Below are 26,916 nucleotides of genomic sequence, written 5' to 3'. Positions count from 1 at the left end.
TTGAACAAAAATGTATTTTATTTGCACAATGTAACAGAGAGCAACAGTGTTATATAATCTAAAAAAAGGTCAAATAGCAGCTGTGGACATCAAAAAGAGAACACGTCTCCAGACTTGTTCACACTAATCTGTGCTGAGCTATTGATTTATTTAAGGTTGTCATCGTGCATTCAACTTGTGCATTTAAATCACAAGAGAGCACAGGTGATGTTTGCTGACCATCTTCAACTGGAACATGGCTGTAAATCTGCGGTTATAAAACACAACCACTGTTTCAGAGTCAGACTTTCCAACATGTTTTGGAATCTGGCCACCTTTGCTCTCTTCTGTTTTGAATTCTTCTGAATTTGTGTAGTGATGTGGGGCAATGAAACCTAACTACGAATGAACTAACAAAAAAAAATATTTTAAGCTGGAAATTATCCAGCTAATGTCATGTTATCTTCACTGTGAGCACTTATCAAAAATCTCCCCATTCATAAAATGTGTTGCAATACAGTTTACGGGAAATGGTCTCAGGAAATGTATTTTTCACTCAACAATATGAAGCAACAAGTTATTCCGGGATGTCACACCCTCATCGCTCTCTGTCACTGTGAAAAGCTGCATACAGTATCTGGGTGTGTGTGCGCAACACATTTTCAACACACACATACAAGTGGACAGATGTCTCTGTGTCATGCTTATTGTTTATTAGGCCATCAATTTGACTATTTGTGTTGTATGTTGGCAATTAGTGGCCACAGTTTTGTGTCAGTAAATCAGGAACATGTGAGAAACTACAAAATAATGTGGATGTCACATACAATAATAATCAAATTTACAGACCTTGTGATGATGTCAGCTGTTAAATATAAATGACATAGTCTTATTATACATTAAATAAAAATAAAGTGTGCGTTATGAATACTTGGCAGGTTAACAAAAAGGAGGAGACACACCCAAAATTGGCAATAATTAATCAACCTTTATTAAAGACAATAATAAGACAATGGTAATAAACGCAATGTAATAATATGTAATAATTACTCAAAGGTTTGGGGGTCATCTTAAAATGAATGTTAACCTAAAAATAAAATAAAGTTCCTATCGTGTTGTACCTGCTGTTATAAGGGTTGCTACTGAGTGACCGATGGTGCCGTCTCTCCCACACGGTCCACACTTCCTGTTGCCTAACGAGACAGAAACAAAAGCAATGTTAAAGTAATGTACAAAATGATTTTGACACACGCAACGACTCTCAAAGGAAATGTTCAAGCTGTAAATGATTTAAGACCAGTTTCTACATCTGCTTAAACTTTATATGCTAATATTTTCTCTGGTCAGCGCATGTTTTGTATATAAATGAGCTGAAACAGGTCTTTAACACTTGTGCAATCATTTAATGGCACAACACATACAGCTGTTATGAAGGTAATGAGATGTTGACTGAAATGCTCCATGTTAAACACCTCCACGACATCTCACTGTGCTAAATACCACTGAGGCTTGTGATTGGAAAGTTCCTCCCTAACTTTAATCAAAATCAGGGCACCACACCAGTGTATTAAGGGATACTTAAATTCATTATACAGGTTTATTCATCTTTTAAATCTTGTTAAAACTCCGTAATTGAATAAAATATGACACATTTTTAACAGTATTAATTCATTTTTTGTTACATTTTATATTTCCACATTTTGATTTCTACCGCTTTACTCGTTTACTGCTTGTTTTTCTTGTGAAGCACATTGTAAATCTGTTTTGAAGGGTTATTATTTATTATTATTGTTATAAAGATAATTATTATAATGACAGATGATAGAAGACAGATCTTTGCTCTTGAGCGAACATTTAAGAAACCTTTAAGTGGTTCAACAGAGAGAGAACACATCTGAGGAAAAGCAGGTGCTTGCTTTTGTTTGAATAAAAGTAAGAAAAGAAAACAATAAATAAATAGCATTCTAAGTATTTTAATATGTTGTACCTCAAAGTGTGTTTGTACAATATATGAACATATCTTTACATACTGAAGGTAAATCGCCATATACAAATTTCTTTTGCCACCTGTCATAAAAATGAGGAAAAAAAACATTTTAGAAATCTTTGAAAAACTAAAAACTGAATTCAAATTTTTATACCCAAATTTGAGCCGGTTCACTGGGCTTCTACTGAGAAGTCAGAAATGAATTAAAAGTGTGGCATTTTTCTCTTCAGAAACGCAAGTAAATAACTATAATTTCACATCGTAATCAAGAAATAATAATGTGCTTTACTTTTTTGTCTGCTTTGTTGTACATCTGAAAATTATTTCAAAAATATATTATTATATCTTAGCATTAAAAATATCATTTTTGGTTAAAGAGCTTCTACATACTGGTGTTTTAACCATTCCAGAAACATAAAATGTTTTTTATAATTACCAATACTGTTAATTTAGGGCACCTGTGGCATTGGGTGCACTGTTAAAAAAGAAGACATTAAAGTTGGTTGAACTCAAAATTGTAAGGCAACAAACTTGAACATTTTTTAAATTGTTAAGCAATCAAACTAAATATTCTAGGTCATGCCGTTGAGTTTGTTCAACTTACGGTTCTAAATTGTTCATATAACTTAAGATAGATAAGATATGGATTTACAATTCTTCATTCCAATAACTTTTAATCATAATTTGTGCTCACTTCATTAAAACTATACAGACAAATAATTTTACATTACAGTTATTTTAAATCTTAACCTCCGCTGACTTGTACATAAATTGTAATGACATATCATTTTACACTGTGATAAGTTTGATTCCTTTCTTCAATTACCTACAAAAAGTTGTACTAACTTAAAATGTTAGAATGTGATTACTATGAATTGTAAATTCTGTAGACCTATAAGTGCACTTACATTTGTTCAGCACTGTGTTTCCCCAGCCCTTATGTAAGCATTTGTGATGTATTAAGAAATTAAAAAAAAAAAAACCGAGGAGAAAGCACCATGGTGGCCACAACAACATGGCACATGACTCATTGTCAGTGCTGAATGTCTGAACATCAAAGACTTCTTATGAAAAGTGACACGTTCAAATTGTGCACCCTGCACATAGTTTTTAAGTGAATCACAACATGGCTTGTGTTTGACTGTCGTTGTCATGGTAACCCCGGTCATGTTTCCTGAAACCACTGTCATAAGCTGATGGATGTCTTTAATTAGTGCAGACTCACATAACACTCCTCCACTAAGATGAGATGATACCAACTCAGTCCAGTACACAAATTCTATGCACTATATTGTTTTCATTCCACATCTATTGTTGCTGTAGGAAGCATTTTCTGCCCTTCTGCCAAACAAAGCATTCACCTAACAACATCTGCCTGCTGCTCTCCTGATGACACTACAGTGTGTGTCTAAGCTTTGTCAACACTTTCTGTGATGCAAAACTACACGCCTACTTTACAAGAGATACAAGATGCTTCGCTGTTTACTTGACAGAAAAGAGGTCACCGGTTCGAATCCCGGTGGGAATCCCTCAAATTCAAGGACGACAACAGCTTAAGATGGAAGGGCAACTTGTGTCCACTTTTACTGGTTTGTCCTCTGGATCTTGAGCAAGTCAGTCTTAGTCATATTCTTTGGTGAGCCAGAGGTTAGGAAATCATATTCCCCAAGTGCATGGAATCTCAAGTCAGCTGCAGAGAGAGAGGAACAGTGTACAGTCAAACGTGTCACCGGTGATACGCTCGGTGTAAGGTTGTTTTTTTTAATTTCTTTGTTGCACAAAATTCAACCACCTTTAGTGACCCAAACTTGCAAGTAATTCAAGGACCGATGGGAGTAGTTCATAGTAGCAGTAGTTAATAGTTAAATGGACACTTTAAATTGACCATAGGACTGAATGGTTGTGGGTCCACATGTGGCCCAATGGCTCCAGCCGTCCTGCGAGCCTCAAGTGTAGGACAATGAGTGACAAGCAGGAGGTGAACAGGTCACTGACAGCTGTTGTGTTAACAGTCAAAAAGTTGTATAATGTATATTAAATGACATATAATTTAAATCCACTCTATGATCAACCATCATGCATTTGGCCACTGAGAGATTTTAACAGCTAAGTAAAGTTAAATGCAAGTTCTTCTGAATAAGTCACAATGTAATAGATTCTATAGCAACCCTCGCATTCACTAGTCCAGTACATTTTGAACTATATAAAAAAATAATGACTTTTTGCTGCTCGCATCTGCCGCTAAACATTAATGATTCCAGTTGGCCACCATCAGAGCCCAACCCCTTTGTCATAAAGACTGTTTACAGGCCATTTAATGCTACATTTATTGCTTTAGTTTGTCTTTCATTGGCATTGTCTTTTTTATGAGCATTGGTATAGACCGTCATTGGCAGACAACAGTGTTCTTATAGTTTGAAAGGACACGTCCAAAAACTATAAAGACAATTTCACTTATCTAGCTTGTAAACCTAAAGATTGAATTAAATTATTTGCCTTAAAGATACAGTTTGTGCATCTCATGTATTATAAGTGTAAGTGGATATTTTAAAGTCCTAAAATGTCTGAAGTTGGTCCCAGCTGAACGGGAAAAAGAGGCATAAAATGAAAAATTAAACAATAACTGACACTTTAAGTACCTGGAACTGGTTGGTGGTCAATTACCCGGAATATCCCTGAAAATCAGGGGTCATTTTATTCACTCCAGGACTGGTCGTGACAACCTGCATGTTTAAAAATGTGTCTGCAGTAGAAACACACTTGTACCCACACTTTACTACTGCAAGCACTGGCACATCAATAGTACATCATATATTAATTTCAGATTTATGAAACAGTGCTTGTTATAGCTTACAGTACTAAAGAACACTTAAATATTAACATTAGACATTTAATGAGGAGTGAACATCTCCTGGCCCTAACCCAGGGGTGTCAAACATGCGGCTCGTAGTCCAGAACCTGTGGCCCACAGGATGAATTGTTAAAATTAAAAAAAATTCAAATACTATGTTTTTCAGTTCCTGATACCTGTAAACTTAGGCATTATATTGTTGAAATTTTTCATAATTAAATTTGTGAAAAGATTCAATTCAATGTATTTGTATAGTGCAAATCACGACATACATTGTCTCAAAGCATTGTATATTGTAAGGCAAAAAGATACTTCATTAAAAATAAACCAAAAAGACAAAATGTTGAGTTGTTTATAGGTTAGATTGCAAGAAATTTACTGGTCCAGCCCACTTGAGATCAAATTGTGCTGTATGTGCCCCCTGAACTGAAGTTTGACACCCCTGCCCTAACCCTGGACCATGCTGGACAGGATTCTGGTTCTTACATAATAGATAATAACAGAGATTCAGGGTGCAAAGTAGGAATGAAAATAAGCCAAAGCATTGTACACTGTAAGGCAAAAAGATACTTCATTAAAAATAAACCAAAAAGACAAAATGTTGAGTTGTTTATAGGTTAGATTGCAAGAAATTTACTGGTCCAGCCCACTTGAGATCAAATTGTGCTGTATGTGCCCCCTGAACTGAAGTTTGACACCCCTGCCCTAACCCTGGACCATGCTGGACAGGATTCTGGTTCTTACATAATAGATAATAACAGAGATTCAGGGTGCAAAGTAGGAATGAAAATAAGCCAAAGCATTGTACACTGTAAGGCAAAAAGATACTTCATTAAAAATAAACCAAAAAGACAAAATGTTGAGTTGTTTATAGGTTAGATTGCAAGAAATTTACTGGTCCAGCCCACTTGAGGTCAAATTGTGCTGTATGTGCACCCTGAACTGAAGTTTGACACCCCTGCCCTAACCCTGGACCATGCTGGACTGGATTCTGGTTCTTACATAATCGATAATAACAGAGATTCAGGGTGCAGAGTAGGAAGGAAAATAAGCTGGGTGTTTTTAAGCTAAAATAGACAATTTTTCAACTTAAACTTCATATTATGATGGTAAAAGTGAGTGTAATATTGAAAGAAAAATTATAAGACTGAACCATTTTCAGATTCAGGAAGGAAGACAGCTTTAGGTTCTCATAGTATGTAAAGATATTGCTTATTCCACCTACTCACAGCTCTATGATGCATGTGTCTCCCACATATTAAATTATGCTTCAGGTATCTGAGGATATAGAGAGTGTTACATAGCAGATTCTACACAGAATAGAGCTGTAGGCTGTTTTTAAAAGTAAGTGCACATAAATGTGGTCCTATTCTGGCCACTCAGGGCGACATGGGTTAGATTCCCGGGTCAATAAGACATACATATGAAATGATACGATTGTGCAATCAGCTTAAAATGCCAGAAAACAGGGTAAATAAGAAGATTTTAATTTGGAGTAAATCACACAATTCGCCATCAACTAAAAGGGACTGAAGCTATTTTTAATAGTTAAGTTAATTTACAATATATTTACCTTTGTTTCTAAAGCCTGGAAAAAACACCAGGATGGTTTATTTGTTCAAGATTGTCTGTAATATAAGAGATGGCTTTGGGAAATTAACAGCTGCATCCCACTTGGAAAAGATCACGTGCAATCTAAAGAAATGAATATGACACAATTCTGAAGATCTGGCAGCCATACTTATGTTGATACTTTACCAACACCTTTGTCAGATTTTGCATAAAAGTGTTAATGGTTTGATACATCATTGGTTGGCGGGATAAGCCAGGATTAATTATTATTTCTTGAGTATTACCTACTCCTTTTGAGTTTAGTCTCTTTTAGTTTGTGGGTGGGACCTGGTGCCATGTTTGTGTGTTTTCTGTGCTGTGTATGTCTAGACAATAATGTTAAAATGGAAAATTGAAAATAAAACATTCCAAAACAATTGTCTGTAATGTATGTATTGTGATTTATGTTCTAGTCTGACTTGCTGGTCTGTACTGTATGTCTAAATAATGATGTCTTGTAAGGCCATTTGGGCAGTGTATATTCTTGGGGTTATCAATCAATATCTACCAATAAGCTGTTAGCAACCACCTTTAACCATAACCAGTCATTTCTAAAACACAATTTTATTGTTCTATTATTCATGTCTAAAGTGTGATTGTTTAATTTTGCTCCCAAACAACAAAAACAGCATATACTGTGATACGATCCAGTTTAAACACTGTTGCTGCTTTTGTTTACATTTTACGACCTGTACTCAGTGAAGTGTTTATAGTGATATTTAGGATTTCACGGTCTTCTTTTTTCCCCCAATATCTGATCCAATTATCGCACTGATACTGCTCTAATCTAAATAACAGTGTAATGCTGCTCTCATATGCTGATGCTGCTTTTTAGTATAGCTTTTTAGTTTAGTATTTAAATAATATTTAGGGTTTTTGGATTTCACATTAGCTTTTTCAGATGTCTGATCAAGTGAATCTGACCAGTATTGGACCGATTGGACTTGATCTTATTATCTCATCACTAAATGAATGACACCATCACCCTATAGGGGACTAATATAATGGTGTCACGTGGATGAAGGCAAAGACTGCAATTAACGGCAAGAATTCTGTCTCCATGACAAGAGAATGTTGAGTTCAGTATCCCGTTTTAAATGGCAGATTATCGTATGATGACACAACACCAACTAATTCGCTTGTGACATAAATTCTGTCATCCACATAATGTGAATGTGAGCACAGCTCCAGTTTGAGTCGGTGCAGGACATACTTTTTTTCTCAAAACAATGAAGAAATTGGTAACTGTATATTGCTTGAGGCTATGTGAGGACGTTTGCTGCTGGTGTGTGCACATGTACAAGTCAGCGCAAGGAAGTACAAAAGAGTGTAAACTCCAGGCCAAAAAAATCCAACGATTGCAATTGAATATGAGCTCCGGTATGTACAAGTGGAACGCTAGACTGATGCAGACCCTCACTTTAGTGTGAATGGGACCGCAGGCATGAACATAAGTGGGATATGACCCATTGACTGTGATGCTTTGGAAAGAGTTTACCAAACACAAAGTGGGTGGATTGAGGGGGAAAACATTGATCTGTTTATATCAAAACTGTCCAATAAGGGCAGGATTAGAGAGGTGAGCACCTGAAACCACCACAAAAGCACTGGGTGTGGACTGGACTGACGAACATTAACATCTGGAAGATAGCAAACCTGGCAGCAGTGCTGTTTTTGGATTAAATAGCGAGGTTTTTTCCCAGCAGCGTTTCAGTGTTATGCTGATATAGAGCAACTGGTGAATGAATGAATGATTCCTAACACTCGGCCTGTGTCCTGCACCTGAATGAGCAGCGGTGCGTAATTTGTTAAAAAAAAAAACGCACTTTGCATCACAGCATGGAAGCGAATTTTCACCGTTTAACGCGTTAATTCGAGAGTAAAGTGAAACCTCTGCTTGTGAGGACGGAAGTAAAATCACATGCTGCGGTGTGCGAGGACCGAGTTGCGCAGGACGTGCACGGGAAAGGACTGTGTGAAAAAAGAAAAAAGAAGAGGTGCCAGGCCCGTGGAGTTGGAAGGACTGAGCTTATTTCTCAGTGAGGAGCAATGAGTGGTGAAGGCGAACGCAGCGAGAGCCACGTGAGTGTCCGTGTCCACCTGTAGCCCACGGAGAACATGAATGAAGAATGACCAATGGTGAGTACAAAGACAACATTGACACTACTGCATTAACTCAAGTGGCCTGAAATGGTGACGCACTGAATAAAAGTGAGGTTAAAGCCTCCCGACTGAAGCCGAAGTGAAGCTCGAGTGTGACATAATGTGTGTCACGTACGGTATAAGAATAGCAGAGTAACAGTGAAGCCTTTTACAAACTTACCGGGAGCCGATTACACAACCATCCGTCACGCTGCCCTCTCCGCCGAGGGACTGGCGCTGATTTACTCCGACTTGTGCTTTTAATGGCTTTTCCAAACAGGGGAATTCCGTGTGAATAACTTCCCATCTGCCACCTCAGAAGGAAACTGAAATAATTCCAGGATTTACGGGAAACGACTGTGACTTTACAAGAAGTGTAGACACAGGTTGGGCTGCTTTAATTTTCCACCTTCAGTGACAGGTTGCTTGTTCAGTTGACCGCAGTCAGTATTTGGCATGGGGTGAATGGAGGGGAAGAATAAGTTGTCACAATTGTACAGAATTGCCTTTTTGTGCGGATTGAGTGTGGATTCTAAAAAAAACAGGTATGGGTATTTTAATATTTAAATAAGGATTTAATCAATTAGAAAAAGACTGCCAAAATCAATATATATATATATATATATATATATATATATATATATATACATATACATATATATATATATGTATAGATAGATAGATAGGTTAAATCAAACAAGGAAAAACAAAAGCACAAACAATACAATGTGCAATTAGAGTACAATTAAAATGGTACGGGGCCAGACAAGGGACAAATAGTCAATATTTTTGAGAAAAAGATATCTAAATAACAATATTTATGATATTTCACATAGGTTTTTTTAAATTATTTTTTTAAAGTGTTTGTTTTGGCAAGAAACAATAAATAGTTCACAATATAAACTTATGCAGGATGCAACATTAATCTATTAATAAAGAAAAAACAAAGAAACTTGTTCATGTGGTTCATTTTGAAAATAAAACTCTGAATTTAGCTTGTTAAATGTGAATTCTTCTGTTGCCTTTGCCTCCTGTGACAATAAACTTGCGATCTATTAGTGGTGGGAATCACAGGGTACCTCAATGAAATGATACAATATGATACATGGTCCACGATACCAATAATATCACGATACGACAATTCTGTCATAATCAATATACTGCAAGCGATACATCACGATATCTGTTAAACGTTAATGTGAAAAATTAAAAGTGAAGGATTTCTCTGTTTATTCACAACATAGAGGACATAGTGCATAAAGTCTATATATTGAACCTAGATGGGGCCTCTCAACGTACCTTTCTCCCCCGTTATCCCTTGGTAAACTCCCCCCTCTTCAGCCTGGTAACTTCCGCCCCAAGTTTCCCTCATTCATTTGAGCAGCGCCGCCATGAGGAGACATGTAGTAGCGACACCCGGCGAGTGAATTTGTAATTTGTTAATTAAAATATCGATATTTATCATCGCATTGAACGAGGAAGGACGATGATGTATCACATAATCGATATTTTAGAGATTTGGCAACAGTGATTGACATTGTGTGGCTCAGACAAGGAACTGATACTGATACTTGTCGCCGTCTATGTGTTTCTGAAACTTTTCGTATGGGGACCAACTTTTAACTACCACGTTCCTAACTTTACATTGTTAAGCATGAAGACATTCTGATGTAATTTTTTTCTGCTTTTTGAAATAAACATAATTACATTGTCAGTAAGGTGTGGTTCTGTGGTTTTTGAAATTAAGTATAATGTGACTTATGGACATTTGAGATCACAGTAATAATAATAATGATAACAATAATAATAAAACAACAACATAAGAGTGAGATAATTTGGGCTGGAGGGCACAGCAACAAGGCTGCATTGCAAATAACGGAATATTTACATTTTTGAGGAGCATTTTTCCTTTAAAATATGAATGTGTCGATGTTTTGTGCGCAAACATTTTGGATCAGGTGACTGACCTCTCTGTCTCCCTCTCTCACAATCCCTCAGCCTCTTCTTTGCATCAGTCTCCTCGCTCTTCTTCTTCTACCTCCAACTCTGTCCTGTGGCAGCAAAAGGCCTCATGAAGAAATAAGAAACGATTACATGGCAATCGTGCAAACCGATCTCAACAACACAGTAAGACGCTGATTCTGTTTGTTCAGCCTCATGAAGGGTGTAAAACGTACGGAGTAGATTGATGGTGTATAATAACACCTGAACCCGTGGGGACAGTCATAATAGCTTGTGATGAGAAACAGACAAGTTAGAATAGCGTGTAAAAAAAACGTAGAGTGAGCAAAAAGCAGCTGCAACTTTGTATAAAGTAATTCACCATACAGCCAGATTTAATTGCCCAGTTATGAAAGGTGAAGTTGGTCGCAATAAAAACAAGGTGACAAGCTTGTTAACAGGTTTGCTCATTGTTAAGTGACAATGACATTTTATCTAAAACTTGCTTGGAGATCTTGGTGAGCCACTGAAAAACATGAAGAATATTCAGGCTTCTTAAGGAAAATTCTCAATCCTGCACATGTATTTTTTTTTAACAATTTCCTGTATGAGCACAGTTTCCAAGAAGATACAACAAGTCTTTCAGGTTGAGTGTATATTGGTATCACGTGGTTCTCTAGACAACTTGCTCTGGTCCTGCTCCACAAAACCCTCACTTGTGTTATTAACATTGATCATTGTCACATTCTCATTTATTCAAGAGAGAGAAAATCACAGCCTTGATGCCCAGCTCATCTTGCCCGGCGCTGAAACACAAGCTACGAAGCTGCACGCCTAACATCACGGTGAATTATTATGATTATTATTATTTTTTGTAGTTTTATTGACATATCTATATGCTCCTTTATGTTTGGAACCAGGTAATGGAAAACTGTTCAAAGAAATAGAACAGTGTGCGGAATATTCATCAGTGCTAATATACAAATGCTGCACAAATTAAATAACTAATTTCCTAGTATATGCAGCTTTAATGTCCACATTCATAACTTATTCAAGGAAATCCCTGTCCCTGCTTTTGACATGTATCTGCTATATACACCTCTGAATTAAGTAAGTGTCTTAATTTCTACAACTGCAGAAGCAGAGAGATAAGTATAGTGGCAATTTTAACAAACTAATTTTATTTAAATTTACAGAAAGCAGCAGCATTATATGCAGTGGTGGCCCCTAAAGGAGACGCTGAAACAAAAACTGGAAAAAGAAACCGGAAGCCTCCCTGTTAATAGTGCCCAAAACATTATCACAATAACAATTTTCTTATTAGTGAATACCAGTAAGTATAATAAATAAATAAATAAATAAAATACATTTTACTTTTAAACTTCTTTATGCTTTCAGAACTCAAGGTTCAAAGAAATGATAGGTGTTAGATCTCAAAGTGTGTTTGTTCGGAACACGAACATTATAATGGATGTACAGTACAATGTTTGTTGTATTGCTACCGAGGTCATTTATACTGCGTTATAATCACTGCGATTGTCCGTCAACCTTTGGACAGCTGTGCACTACCCGAGGCCAAAAACTGTGCTACTGAATATGGGTTTCAAGTTCTCTGATCACTGTGGTTGAACTCTGCATTGCTGAATTGTTTTCAAGAGACTCACATTCTCTACTTCTGCCCCGACAGAATATTGAGAACACCTTGCACATCCTAGCCTGCAAAATGAAGAACCTAAGGCTTTCCCACACAGACAGACTGGCAGTAACTGTCCAATATTCAATACGATGCCCTTGTCCTGAGAAATCGGTAAGTATAACTATCATAATCTGAATTATAGTTTGTGTAGTCGAACATCTCTAATGAAAGGAGCAAACACAAGGTCGTAAGCTTGACAAAGCCAAGTCTTTGAGTTTGTGACTTGGCAAATATGCTGTATTCTCACACAAAGAATAGAATGTTGGCAGGCTGAAATGTTTCTTTTTGCCACATAGTGAGTGACTCACTTATTACTTGATGCTTACATAGCTGGATGTGTGACTGTATCCAAATATGAGCCTACTTGTTTCATAAGCTTGTTACTTTAAAGCCAGAGAACAAAGCCAGTGTAGAATACATAAGAACTTAAGTGTGTTTGGTTGCTCAAGTGGAAACAACATTTTTCATTTGTCTATTCATGTCCCACAAGAATGCCATGAATTCAGATACCTGTGTGACTTCAAGAAGAACTTAGAAGTGCATCCGATGATGCAGCACAAATAAAAGCAGTTGGTATAGGTTTCAGTGAGCATCTGTATTTCATTTGTACAGCCTTACATATACAAAATCAAATATTCTCACTCTCATTTTTAGCTTTAAAGGTCCAGTGCATATGAATGAGTAATGGTGAGATTGCCCTTTCCCAAATGTGTCAAGAAAACTACAGTGACCAAATACCTCCTTCTCCTTCATTGGTTTATGTGAGCGGAGCTGTTTTTCTTTGCTGTTTGAATTCTAAGCTTCCAGTGCTGCTGTGGAAACATGGCGGGCCTCCGTAAAGCAAGGCCCTTGCACCTAACAGACTTATTCTAAGACAAAAAGACAAAAAACATTTTTTTAAAGCCAGTATACACTTATACAAACACCATTATGGGTAGAACATTACATTTCTGCCAATACATGTTCCATGAAACAAGTCCTATCAAAAAGTATGTATCTAAAACAAAATGGTTGCCAGATTTTGATTAATCTTAGACAGACATCCTCACCTTACCTTCACTTTGATAGGGAAGACATATGCATTGATTATTTGTAAGGCCAACACCTCACAATCAGCAAAGCATAATGGTATTATCACACTAACAGCAGGACTTGTTAAACCATTACGTATGACAGTAGTAGTTATAAAAATAAAATGTTTATTTACTGATGATCTGCACTAATTATGACATTGTGACTGTGATTCCACCAACTAGACTAAAGAACCCAGCTTGACGTCAAGACCAGCGAGAAGACGGAGGAGGAACCAGCACAACAAGAACAAGGAGATTAAAAAACTTTGCAAAGCCAAAGTACTCCTGTCAACTGTGACTCAGTGCTACGAGATACTTAACGCCATATTAACAGACATCTGAGCCCCGGCGCGCTGTGTAGCAAAGAAAACACAACCGGCAGCTCTTCTGTACGCTACATCAATGGATTATACGAGAGGATGTTTCCACTTCATTTAAGCAATCCTGTCAGGCACTAGTATATCTTTCCTGCAGCTGCTGTGGGTGTTGAATGACTACTGACTCTTTGGATGTATTTCCAAGCTACACAGGAACAAAGGCTATTAAGCCAACTGGAAAAGAAAATATCTAAGCCCTTCCCACATACTGTGTGCAGAAGTCAGCTGACTGAGTCCACAAGAGGCGCATGATGCTCAGCACAAAATTGTTATTCGGTTCATAAGTGTACCAAAAAATTGCAGCTACAAAGTTGTTTTTTCTCAACATTGTAAAAGAATATGCTACATTTACTTGCACTAAGTAGTGACTGCTGAACCATGACTAAGGGAATACTGAGGTACTCAACAGTTTTGCTTTCATTTTGGATAGCATGACTAGTCATGCATTTTTTGTGTGTGTGTGTGCGTGTAATGGGAGTTTGCTGTCGCTTTCAGATGTGTTGATTAATCATGGGAGAGCGATTTGATATCTTAAAGGCATATTCTGCCACAGTGAGGTGGTTTCAGCTCACGGCTCAGCCTGACTATCGCGTTCAGTAAGTTCTTTGATGAATAGCATCTGCTTAATTTATATATATATATATATACACACACATATCTATATATCTATATATATATGTATATATGTATATATATATATATATATATATATACACATACTGTATATGCAATATATAAGGGGGCATACAGGTTTAACTGCCACATATTTTTAGTTTATGTATGTATATGTTATTTTTCAAATATGTCAGTTGTCTGTCAAACGTACATGTAAAATGTAAGCATGCAGCCTCAGAGACCATACACAAAGCATTATATTACAGCTTATATCTTTAAAATGAGCAACTAATATTTTATATAATCGATGGACTATGTATTCCAAATATATTTATATGTGAAACAACGCAAAGGCTCATCATCCTAAATGATCGACATTATTCAAATAGTAAGTTTACTTGCTTATTTCTGGACACTAATGAATGGGAACTCATGTTAATTGATCACATAGCAGTGTGTCTCAAACATTTTACACCAAGTACCACCTTAGAAAATATTCTGCTCTCTAAGTTATACCATTATCGAAATACAGTCAAGATTTATTCCCAAGAAGATCAATTGCACTCTCATCACCCTCATATGTATAAAATTTGTTTAATTTCCTACGCACTGCGGTCAAAATTCCTCAGCTCCACTCCGACCACATACCCTGGTACATACAGTAGAACAGTATTTCAGATTTTCCTCCAGGGACACAGACAATTCAGCAGAAATCAAAGGTCAAAGACTGTAAAGACTAATATTGGTGTTTGACACACACACACACACACACACACACACAGATACCACCACACAGATCAGCCACATCATTGAAACAGTTACTCTTCCGGGTAAAAATATAAATGACGCTGGAAAAGTGGGGGAAATTCCCCAACATTACTGAATCTCCAAACCAAATCACAAATGTTAAGGCTGTTCTATGAGGTCTCCTTTGATGGCAAGGGCAGAATTGTTTAACATTTCTGTTCATGAAGCCTCACACCTTAAAAAAACTATCATGCATATTTTTACAGCACCATCTTTCCTGCTTCTTTTCTCTTCAAAAGGACACCCACAACTCCGACAAAGCTTTCCTCATCAAAGTTTATTGATGGTGAATATACATGGCATTAAGTGCACAACTGTAAGTGAGAATGTGTAATCACGAGTACAGGAAAACATACCTGTCCGGTCAGTTCAAATATTTCCTGTCATGTTGTGTCATGTGCTACGTATTGCAGTAATTTTATTTTTGGAACTTGGAACAAAACTCTCATTCTGAAAGACATCTGTTCACGATTAAAAGACCTTTCATACTGTCCCACCTGTAAATGAACTGTGTGGGGGTGATAAATAATGTTAATGGTTTTATCAAGCAGTTAAAATGACTGTAGTGTTACCATACTGTTGATCCTACATACTTTAATGCACTCAATACTGACTCAAGAGAAAGCCTCTCAAGAAGAAAACTTGGAATAATTCTCAGTCCACTGAGGTGTTGTAAAAAGTGAAATAAAACTAATTTGAATGCTAAAGAACATGAATAAAAAGATGCAGCCATTATACATTTGGGTGAAATCTAAAGGGAATAAGAAAAAAAACAACTAATTTCATAAAATGAGAGGGGCGGTAAAGGTGATGGAGTAAATGCTACATTTGTCGAGAAACACCAGGCCTATGATAGTAGCATTAAAAGAGGACAATTCCCTGTTAAATCAGGGCGATATCTCCAAAGATTCCTCAAACGCTTCCTTTTACGTAAACATGTTGTTTTCTTCAGTAGTCAATCATATTGCACTTCAATGACAAAACATTGTCTGTGAGAAAGCAGATGCAGGTGGGATTAAGGAATGTGTTTTGAATTATGGTTGACTGGGGATTCACATACAGGAGCAGTAACACACACCTCTAATGATTTATCCAACTCTTTTCTGTCTTTAACTTTCTTGTTTTTCCAACATTTTCCAACCCACCGAGCTCGACTCGTCGGGATTGACTCTACAGGCCACCGTCAATTCGAATTATCAATCCTCCATGAACTTCTACTTTCACAGCAATTTCTGATGCATTTGGAACAGCAGCCAGCAGAAGAAAAAAAATAAGAATATAGCTGATAAACTTTACCAGAGTTGCCCCTGTTTCTGTCATATTAGTTCCCTATATCATGAAAGTGAAGTTATTATACCTCTCCGATGTAAAAGGGCAGAATTTACACTCTTCAGCAGGACCATGTGAGAAATATGAGATAACGTACCAGTCCTAATCCTCAGCTCAATGTGTACAGTGATAAGAAAGGAAAACAAAGTCGCCGGCCACTTCACTGCTGTGAAACAAAAGTTTGAAAACATGGGGTATAAATGAGGTTTGCTGAGACTATCTGATGTGACCTTGAGTGCTGCCATATTCTAATTTCCCTCTACCTTCTACTCCTGAAAACCATCAAATACACATCCTCCTGACTCCACACTCACAGCAGAATTTGGCAGATTCAACAGGGTACTTGGTCCCACACGAGTGACAGAACTTGCTCTTCATTCCACCGTTATCGACTTCATCCCGGCCATCCACTTCATTCCTGAGAAATTTCACAAAGGAGAGTTGATATGAATATCTTAAAAGGGCTGGTACTTTCAATCATGTTAGTCGATGCTAAAAATGTTGTGTACATAAAAAGTGTTGTGTGTGGAAATTACATCCTGGACTTCTGTGACTTACATTTATAACTGCATGCTGTAAAGGTTATTTTGTGTAAGACACCATTATGCCAGAATATGCATAGTAAAAAAAAACCTGAAAAACAAGCTGATAATTAAAATAACATTCAAGTCTATAAGCGTCCTTGTATGTCTACAGGATGGGGCCAGATTAGTGAGTTGTATGCAATACAACAACAATCCACAAGAGGTCAGGGAAGCTTAGTCAGACAGTGTCTCATTTGACTTTCTGTCAAGCAAATGGCCGAGTGAATTAGCTCACCTAGATATGTTGGGGTCTACTCTCTTCTTGAGTCCTAGTCCAGAGTGAGTGTTCCTCACAGAGCCATAGCTAGAGCTCACAGCACGTGTCTTTGTTCCAACACTATCAGAAGAATCAGAGAGAAGACAAAAGAGAAAGTTTAAAATACAAGACCCTCTGATTATAGCAAGTCACAATATAAGCTGTTAGTGACTTCTGACTGGTATCAGCCCATTAAAAATATTGATAATATTGTTTTATCAACAATTTTATTCAATAATAGGCACAAATAGATCCACAGCAAAAGGTTATAATATAAAGGTAGATTGTAAATGTAATATTTTTGCCATATTGAGCTCCAGGGATGTAAAGATATTCAACTTCCTTTAATCACAGGAAGGCATCATCATGAGAAAGTTCGCATTAGACAATCTAATCTACAAAGTAATCATATTGCCATTGAGTTATTATGATTGAAGATCCTGTCATGGCATGTTCTTTATCAATTCAACTTGTTTATCAGGCACACTCCCTTAACAGCTGGGTTCTCGGAAATCAAAGACATAAAGCAAAATAATGTAGGTTGTAATGTAGCCTGTAAATAAAGGAACAATAAACTGAACTAACAATTCATCACATTATCTTATGGTTTGGGGCTAGCAGTGTGTGCGTGTGTATACTTGTATTTAAAACCCCTTAACCAGGTCTTAACCCTGAAATGGGTGTTCAGACTTATTTTAAGGGACATGGTTAGGCACATTGTTGTGATGGTTAAGGTTAGGGTAAGGGGTAAAGTTTGTGTGTGTGTGTGTGTGTGTGTGTGTGTGCGTGTATGCGTGCATGTTTGTGTACTGACCCTGATGGAGGGCTTGTGAGACCAGAGAGATTACTCCTCACTGAACCTGCAGAGGGGACTTTACTAGAGGGGATTCCTAGAGCAAGAGAGGGGGTGAGACACTTTGGAAAGATACATGATAATACATGACAACATCATGGTAGTCCACTTCACCTGGCCAAACAGAAACTTGATTTTCCAATTAATATTATTAAACAAAAAAAGAAAAAACAGAGCCATAGTTCACCAAGAGGCTATCTTTCATGGGCAGTTATAACTGTGTCATGCTAAAAACAGAATATAAAAACGAAATAGGGTGGTGTGAAAACACTACTCGGTGAGATGCATGAGAATGACACAGCAGTGGTTTCTCACCAGTGGACTGTCCAGGACCTGATCGCTGTGGTAAACGAGAGGAGGGTGACGGGATGGTTGACACAGCAGGAGAACTGGTCTTCTTCACAGGAGCTGAAGGTTTGAACTGAAGACGAAGAAGAAGAAGGAAAACCTCAATAAAAACAAATATAGCAAGTATAAAATACAAAGCAATAATACAGGCACAATCCATGGAGAGACTTGAATAAAACTAGGGATGCACGATATATCAGCATTAATATTGTTATCGGCCGATGTTCGTCATATTTTAACATATCGGTATCGGTTCAATGAGTAAAACTGCGCCGATTTTAAAAACCGATGTTTATACCCGTCTAATTGCTGTTTGTGTATGTGTGTCGGGAAGGGGAGGCCATGCGGCATTTGTTTGGGCATATGACAGCGTCAGTGGCGCAAGCGCAGCACAAGATGTGTGTGTGTGTGTTGAGGAGAGAGAACGTCAGCGGTGTGGGCGATTTTTCAGGGTGTCAATAGAAGATACGCGAAAAGCATTATGCAACACTTGCAAAGTCGAGGTAATGCGAGGAGGGTTCCGCGTCAAGTCATTCAATACCACAAATTTGATTATGTCATTTGAAAAACCGCCACCCTGAAGTACACAAACAACGGCAGGAAGCTAACGCTAGTAACATTAGGCGGCAGACAAAAAGAAAGCAGCGCAGCTGGGACTCGACCAAAGGAAGACATTGGAAATGGAAATGATTGCTCTTGACGACCAGCCGAGGGTTCCGACGGTTAATAGCGCATATTGAACCCCGCAGCAACCTGCCAAGTCGGCGCTACTTTTCCGATGTTTTGCAATTGAATAAATATCTGGGGGGTATTCCATCAACGTAGCTAAGAATTGCCAGACTTAGGTGTAAGCTTGAAGCTTGAGTAAGCGCCATCTCCCAATCTAGCTCCAAGCCGTTCCATCAAGTGAAATCAGCTGGCTCCACTTGACGCTTAGTCAAGTCTCACCTGTTAAGCCTCAACTTGTGCACGCCCACAGGGAAAATAAAAAGCCCATTCTAGTCGAGCGCGGAAACTTTCAAAAATGCCAAAAAGCAAGGGGAAAGAACGGGCAGAAATGTTCTCCGCAGTGGAGCAAACCCTCCTCATGGAGGTTTATGAAGAGTATAGCCACGTAATCCGAAAGAAGGGCAATACCGCGGCAATGAATAAAGCGAGGCATGTGGCGTGGCAGAATATTGCCGACAGGCTGAATGCGTAAGTGACAAAGAAAATGAAGTATTTCAGCATTATCATGTTATAAATCCTCCATCAAAGGGACAAAATATATGTAGACAATAATCTACCAATTGATTTCTTGATGGTTTTTGTTTTAAACTAATCAATTATGTGGAATTAATGCAACCAAAGCCCTAAAATTAAAAGGAAAATCCCCAAAGAACAAAAAAAACAGCACTAATAAGTAACATTCATATGAACATAATTAAAATAGCATTATTGTTTCACTGCAATTTATGTGAAATGATCCATATTTGATCATTTGGCAGCCCTAGTAGTAATGTTAGAACGTGATATTCATTACATTTATCAACTGAATGTTATGCAAATCGATGGGATAGCTTTCATTTATTTCCTGCATGGCCAATTGTATAGAATTGATATCATTTTCAATTAAGCCTGTCATTTTTACATGCTGTATTTTGTCCCAGATGCTATATGTTGTATTTTCATCTTATTTTATGTAAAGCACTGAATCACTTTGAAGCACTTTAAATCCTACATTTACATTTTTTAAATAATAATAACATTTAATCAAAGTATTTTACATGACTCATCACATTTATCATACAATTGATGGTAGATTATTACATGAAGAAATGCAAGGTTGGATATCATTCTATCATTCATATGACAGATCTATTGATTGTAAAAAAGTTATTATTTATCTAGAATCATTTTAGCAAATCAAGCAATTCAATGGAGACGAGGACCCTATTACAGTAAGTGAATGCAAGTGACAGCAAATCAATCATCTATCTCCTATCAATCGGAGGCCCTAACCCTTGTTACATCTAAAAGAATGATGATCTCTTTAGATTTCCTTTTATTATATTTTTTTGCTAATTAGTTTAATTTTGTATTTATTTGTGTCTTGTTTTTTATTATATTTTATTTTGGTGATAATGTTCTTTAATGTACTTAATATTATATAATATATAATATATAATTATTAGTATAAATAATTTCTTTAATACATTTTATTATATAGTTTATGTTTTACATATTATTTTATCATTCCATGACAGTTGTGTGTGTCTCTGTTTCTGTCTATTGGCCATTCTTTGATCATAGATGGTGCTAAGCTTCACTTTTAGCCTGCTACAGACCAGGTTTGCCCGGCAGCATAAGTTACCATGGTTACTTGGCTGGCATTCACATTAGCCACCTTGGTGGAACAGGGTTGAGGCTCAGATTGATGGAACGGAAACCTGAGCCACAGTTATGGCTTAGCCATGGTTGAGGCTTAGCCAGAGTCATAGTTTCCATGGTTATTGAGTTGGGGCTAATCTCAGCCTCTTTGATGGAACCAAACTCTCACTCATATTAGCCAGACTTGGCCATTTAAGCTTGGCTTTGCCTTTAGCCTGCTTGATGGAATACCCCCCAGGTTGCCATGAATACTGGCAAGTTTGATAAAGTATTTTATTATTATTATAATATTATTATTATTATTATTTATTATGGCAGCTCTTAGTAGAGCTTGTCAGGTATTGTTTCTCATATTTGTTGTGTAGTTTTATTGTGAAGGGAAGTGGCGCGGTTGTTGTTGCCGGGAGGAAGGGTTGTTGACTTTATTTACGTACCCAGTATAGACGCCCTTATCTCGGTTACAGTAACTTTGGCAGGGTATTTGTATATGTTTGTAATTTATGGTCCAAACTTTCTCACAGGAGTTTAGTGAGTTGAGGGAGTTAAACTGTACTTTCATTTAGTTACACACTTGCTACTAGTGGTAAAGGTTTCTAAAAACCTTTACTTGTAGTTGGTTACTTGTGTCTTATGTGACCTTGTTATTTGGAGGTAAAACATGTTTTGAAAATAAAGGAAGACATTCAAAAATTCAGCTTGTGTGATTTTCATTCTGTACAAACTTTTATCATCTCAGAAACTTTTTTTTAAAACATATATTGATATCGGTAGATATCGGTTATCGGCCATAGCAGCAATATTAATATTGGATTTCGGTATAGGCAGAAATAGTCATATCGGTGCATCCCTAAATAAAACACATGATTTTTTTTTAACAATCATAGAGCTGTAAGTAAAGCAGCCCATGTACATGCATGTAAATCTGGCTTAATACATTGTGCATTAAACCAGATTTATAGTGGGAAATGTCTTTCATCACAAAACATTGTTTGTTTGTGTGCTCTACACGTTGTGAGTGTGTGTGTACCTGTGTGCGACTGGGGGCCTTCTTGGTCTCTCCTAACTTCTTATTGGTCATACGGGCGGCCTGCTCCTGGCAGAACTTGATGTGTCTATCAGCTGCACTCTCATTAAACCTCCGCTGACAGAAAGGGCACTGAACATAGTCTGAAAACAGCACAGGTGGTGAGTAAATAATACACTAAAGTAAAAACACCCTGCAAACACATAAATCCAATCCGAATTCTGATAATTACCAGCTTACTTCTTCTTTACTGACATATAAACTTTCTAGTTATATAGCCCGGCTCATGAGCTATTTTGTACTAATTTCGGTTTCAACTGTTGTGTAACTTTTAAATTTAAAAAAATATACATTACATTCCTATCAACCAAAGGGTTAAATGAGTTCACAAAGCTTGATCAACCCAACTCTCACTTGTTTCTCTGCATGGTGGTGTTTAGACCTTGTGTCGCCTGGCAACATTTACTGGACTGCTACAAAGGTTTTCTGCAGTGATTCAATGCCCTGAACAAGGGTCGATCCACAGACGTAAATAATTGTAGTCACCATAAAAATGCAAATTAACACATGACACGTTCAGACAAAGGTCATAAATATAACTGATAAATAAAAGAGGGCCTAATACAGAACCCCGCAGCACCCCCTTGTGGACAGTGAGAAAATCAGAATAGAGACCATGACGTCATCTGCCCCTGTGCTGCCATTATATACACACAAACACTATCCTAATCAGGTCTGATAGTTTTGCTTGACAGAGCCTGTTTTCAGCATACAAATAATGTAACATTATGTCTGTTACATAGTTACATGTTTCTCTTACCTGGGTCATACGTAGGAGGAGGAGGTGGAGGTAAAGGTCCCCCGTCCTTAATGACCTGAGTGAGTGTCTTGGCAGCTCGGATGGTTGCAATGAAGTCATCATGTTTCTTGCGCCAGTTGGAAGGCTTCTTGGGTGGCTCTGCCTGACGGAAGCAACACAGACCGGATGCTTTAACCGTCTTTTTCATGTGATACCATGGCTTGTGTCATCATGACTAAAGATAATACGATTCAATATTCTCCTTTACTTGTTCCCATGATTAACAAAGTAGGAAAAAGTTACTGAGCCACCATGATGCTGAAATTATTGCTTTAGCCAGACTTGATGACTTGGATGAGTAATGAACATGTAAAAAACTCCATAAAAACAAAAACCTGTATCCTTGCATCCACGGTGGCAGTTATATAAGCTGACAATTTCTGACAGAGGTTGTTCACTTGGTGTCCTCTGAACTGCTTCAGTGGTAACACAAGAACAAAGTGACTTTGTACTTCCTCCTATCAGGTTACAGTCAATTACATTAAGCATGTTTGTCTAACAAACACTGAGAGAATTTGCAATAATTGTTTCCAGTTGTGCCCCATTTACTCCTCATCCCTCAAGATAGTGACAACAGGAGGATATTTTTTCTTTGGTAACATCACAACAACTGACAAGCAACAGACTTCAAAGTGGGCACAAACAAGGCAGAGTGCCTTTCACTGCCTTGATCTAAGAAGAAGTGATATAGATGAGTTATAGCTCCAGGTTGACATTAATTTAATTTTGAGACTTTACCTTTGGCAGAGGTAAAGCAATAAAGAGCCCCGAGTCATTCAAGTGTAATTTGAATCTTTGACAGATTTAAAAGGTAGTCGTGAAGCCAAAAAAGAAAAGGACATTCCATTTGACTGTTTTGTGTTGACAGGTGCAGGTGGGAAATTCATTTTTCCTTTTAACAACCACCAGTATGAGTTTAAATACTCAAGCTCATTCAAGCCATTGTTTGAAAGTAATGTCAGAAAAAGTGAGTGAAATGTTCCTGGGCTGCAGCTGGTTAACTGTGGTGCTCCACATTGTATAAACAGAAAGAAAAGACAAATAGAAATGAAAAGATAAATCAACTTACTTTCACAGTAGCAGATGAACTTTGTGACTGAAATACAATTGAAAGTGGTTTACATTTAAGATTCATCTGCCAATACAAATTGCTGAATGTCCTGAATGGATCAGCAAAGACAAAAGAAAATACAAAGAATGCTGCCGCATTTGCTTCTCTTTGGTATGATTGATAACCTCGAAACAGGGAATATTAGATAGTTCTTCATTATACATTTTAAAATACCTTGATTCATTAAACTTTGATTATTGACATATTTCTATGAATATATTGGGGATATTCAGAGCTGTCTGAAATGCTTGGACCCCACTGCATATGTAAAAAAGAAGAGTATACAGTATGTACAATATGTGAGAGAGAAAATAGAAGTATATGAAAATTGATTGCATGCATGTGAGAGGCAAATAATATATTGCGTCTCATGAGACCCTGTATGGAAAAGAAAAAAAAGTACTTGAGATTCTCCTGACTTGTGAAAACTAGCACTGTCAATACCAACTAGAACCTGACCATGAGCAGATCATTTCACAACAGTTTAATTAAAAGTCTAGAACAATGTGAAATTTGGCTTTAATCAATTAAGATTTTTTATATGTGTAAGTTTGTCTTAAACTAATAATCAAATTTTACTCTCTTAGATGTTTTGTGTAATATGTCCACCTCCATCCTTGGGTAAAGCATTACCTTTGGTTTGATAGGTTTCAGTGTAGGGATGTCTGTGCCCTCAGCTCTCTGTCTACTGGAGTCAAAAACTTTCCTCCTTTTGGTCGTTGTCTTTTGGCAGATTTTAGTGTGTTTTGCCTGTAAGGAAAGAAAAAAGTGTTGCAGACTACATGCAATAAAACATACAGTACATGTCTTTGACTGTTATTGTAAACACAGTCATATACCTTCACAGGTAAGTCTACAAAAATAATGCACCATGCATGAATGCTTTTTTCCTAGCACTAGCATCATAATAATAATCTTCATCAAAGTTTTTAATTACAACAGTCAACAAATACTCTCATTCAGACTCTTATACTTTTATGTTTAAATAATAGTAAGATAAGATTAAATAAATAATTTTCTTAGTGCATCAAACCCAATGTTAGAATTGACCTTTGAAGTGATGAAATGAAATAATATGGCATTTGTTTTTCCTGTTTTCCTCAGTTATAGACTCCAGACTATACAGCACACATCAACAACCTCCCTCACATCTTGTCAGCTGATAATCACTGTGGAAAACATGGTTACCACAGCAACCACAGAGGGGTAACTTTAGGGGGTTAAGGTAAGGGAAAGGTGAAAGGTAATGCAACACTTAAGTTTAACAGTTATGACTTTCATCTGAAATCTCTGCATCGCAGACATGATGAAAGGATAGATACATGTATATGTATGTTTTTTTACCAGGACTTTAGGGAAGAAACATCTTTTGCAGGTGTTGCACTGAACCAGCTCCGGGGGAGCTTCATCATCTGCAAAATAAAGGAAAACAAGTAAGTCAAGAGATTACTACATTTAAATATAGGTCAACTGATTTGTAAGGCCAATGCCAAGCTATACTGATGTGATGCTGATATTTTTGGCCAATGTGTTTGGACAGTTTCCTTCTTTTCTCCTGCATGTGAACAGTCTAATATAACTTTGCAAGATCAAAACAGTGTAAAAATAACATAACTAGTAAATAATTAAAATAATAATTGGGTCAGGGTTATGTTTATATATGTGTGTGAAGCAAACCAACAAACATGTTTGGTCATTGCTGTTCTACATGTTGACAAACTGTGTCAACATGTGTCAGCAGTGTCACATTAATGCCTTGATTTATAGTTCATTCGAACAATTAAAACGTACATTTGTGGCCATTAATTATTAGTGACGTCAGTCTAAGTGTATTTTACTGCTTGACAAAACAAACAAATTTCTAATGCACTGCTTTCATTTTTTTTAAGCATGATTTGGTAGCATAATGCTAACATTGGATAACTACGGTGGCAACTGTGGGGATCACACCCAGAGAGAGACGGCCGTCACCATAGGTTCATGTTTGGCCCGGACGCTACCTAGCATAACAGGGGCTAAAGCGTCAACAAAAGCAGAGGTTTTGCCACCAAAACCAGAGACCGAGAGCATTATTGAGTCAACTAAAATAAAATGAAGGGGCAATTACACAGAACATTACCATAGAAGAGCTGTAATTACGTCAACAAAGCGGTTCCTCTCACCTTCCAGTCCATCCATCATCACGTTAACCCCTTGCCTGTTTGATGCTGCGGCCGTTGTGACTGCAGGCGAAAAGAGGAAGCAAGATGACTCACTAATATACACTTCCGGTTTCGTTCAAACACAACTTACTGGTCACAAATACATGAAATAAAAGCTATCTATATCTTACAATTACTGTATGTTGTAACGTAACACTTTCACACCTTGCATGAAATGTCTTCATTAGCTGGTATCATTTAATTGTGTTTCCTTAAATGCAGACAGTTCCGTACAGGAAGTTAATTAAAGGGTAAACAAATAGCAAGTCAGCGTTTATAACTTTTATTTCCCGGTTGTTTTTGATATCACATATTAAATAACTTCCTATTATTCCTATTGTCGTCGGTAATTGTGTGTTATTATTCCGTTCTAGAGCAAAGACAAAGTGTGCAGAAAGGCGAGTGTTGACGTTGATCTATCTTGACGCTGCTCATCTTTGGCAACCAATAGCAACTGGCTAGTCAAATGTCGCTTCATGTCCTAACATTAGTGCATTTGATTGGCTGATAATAAACAGCACCACAGTTTCAGTTAATGCAGTGTGCACTTTGAACAGCAGGTGGGGCCTGGGAGGCAACCTCTGTTCTCATGTTCCCAGTATAATATTCCCAAATATGGCCTTAAAGCATCTCACCATTTTCAATGAATAAGATATCAGTTGTAACCCTTCCTTATTTTCAGTGAAGTCATCAAGAGGTTGCCAACAAAAATATTTTATCGCTGCATTTGATTCTTCTTAAGTAAAATCTGAAGAATAATATAGCCTACAGCTTTCACTTCCCACTGACCTCTGAATATCAAGTTGGGACATTTCCCCCCTTTTGTTGGCTCAACAAGCACTCAGACTTCCCAGTTTGGCATATTGAGCACATGTGTGTCAGCTGAATAGACTAATTCACAG

At 37.3% G+C, this 26,916-nt stretch overlaps 1 protein-coding gene across 6 annotated transcripts; it reads right to left on the bottom strand.

The window, feature by feature from the left end:
* Positions 1-26,055, bottom strand: zc2hc1a (zinc finger, C2HC-type containing 1A). Of its 6 annotated transcripts, none has more exons than XM_044023624.1 (11): positions 25,976-26,055; positions 25,158-25,225; positions 24,447-24,563; positions 23,772-23,798; positions 22,664-22,805; positions 21,847-21,986; positions 18,417-18,522; positions 18,063-18,138; positions 17,228-17,329; positions 16,723-16,826; positions 1-1,172 (listed from the first exon to the last, which is right to left on the bottom strand). In XM_044023624.1, exons 1-11 carry the CDS (start codon positions 25,992-25,994, stop codon positions 1,087-1,089), a joined length of 987 nt encoding a protein of 328 aa, XP_043879559.1. In that variant the 5' UTR covers positions 25,995-26,055; the 3' UTR covers positions 1-1,086. The 6 variants fall into 6 exon arrangements, with proteins under 6 accessions (XP_043879559.1, XP_043879570.1, XP_043879598.1 ...); XM_044023663.1 differs by lacking the exon at positions 1-1,172 and adding an exon at positions 10,547-10,621; XM_044023643.1 differs by lacking the exon at positions 1-1,172 and adding an exon at positions 10,966-11,037.
* Between the last annotated feature and the right edge of the window lie 861 nt (positions 26,056-26,916).

The sequence above is a fragment of the Solea senegalensis genome, linkage group LG1 (genome assembly GCF_019176455.1).
Source record: "Solea senegalensis isolate Sse05_10M linkage group LG1, IFAPA_SoseM_1, whole genome shotgun sequence".
Taxonomy (NCBI): domain Eukaryota; kingdom Metazoa; phylum Chordata; class Actinopteri; order Pleuronectiformes; family Soleidae; genus Solea; species Solea senegalensis.
Note: the sequence above shows the minus strand (reverse complement) of the source record. Positions and strands in the feature narration are given on the sequence as shown.

Excerpts from the sequence above, each read along its gene's own strand:
- zc2hc1a (XM_044023624.1), bottom strand. Across the intron at positions 22,806-23,771 it reads GTTCATCTGCTACTGTGAAA|GCAGAGCCACCCAAGAAGCC; the intron begins GTAAGTTGATTT and ends TGCTTCCGTCAG. Across the intron at positions 17,330-18,062 it reads CTCACAAGCCCTCCATCAGG|TGTTGGAACAAAGACACGTG; the intron begins GTCAGTACACAA and ends TTCTTCTGATAG.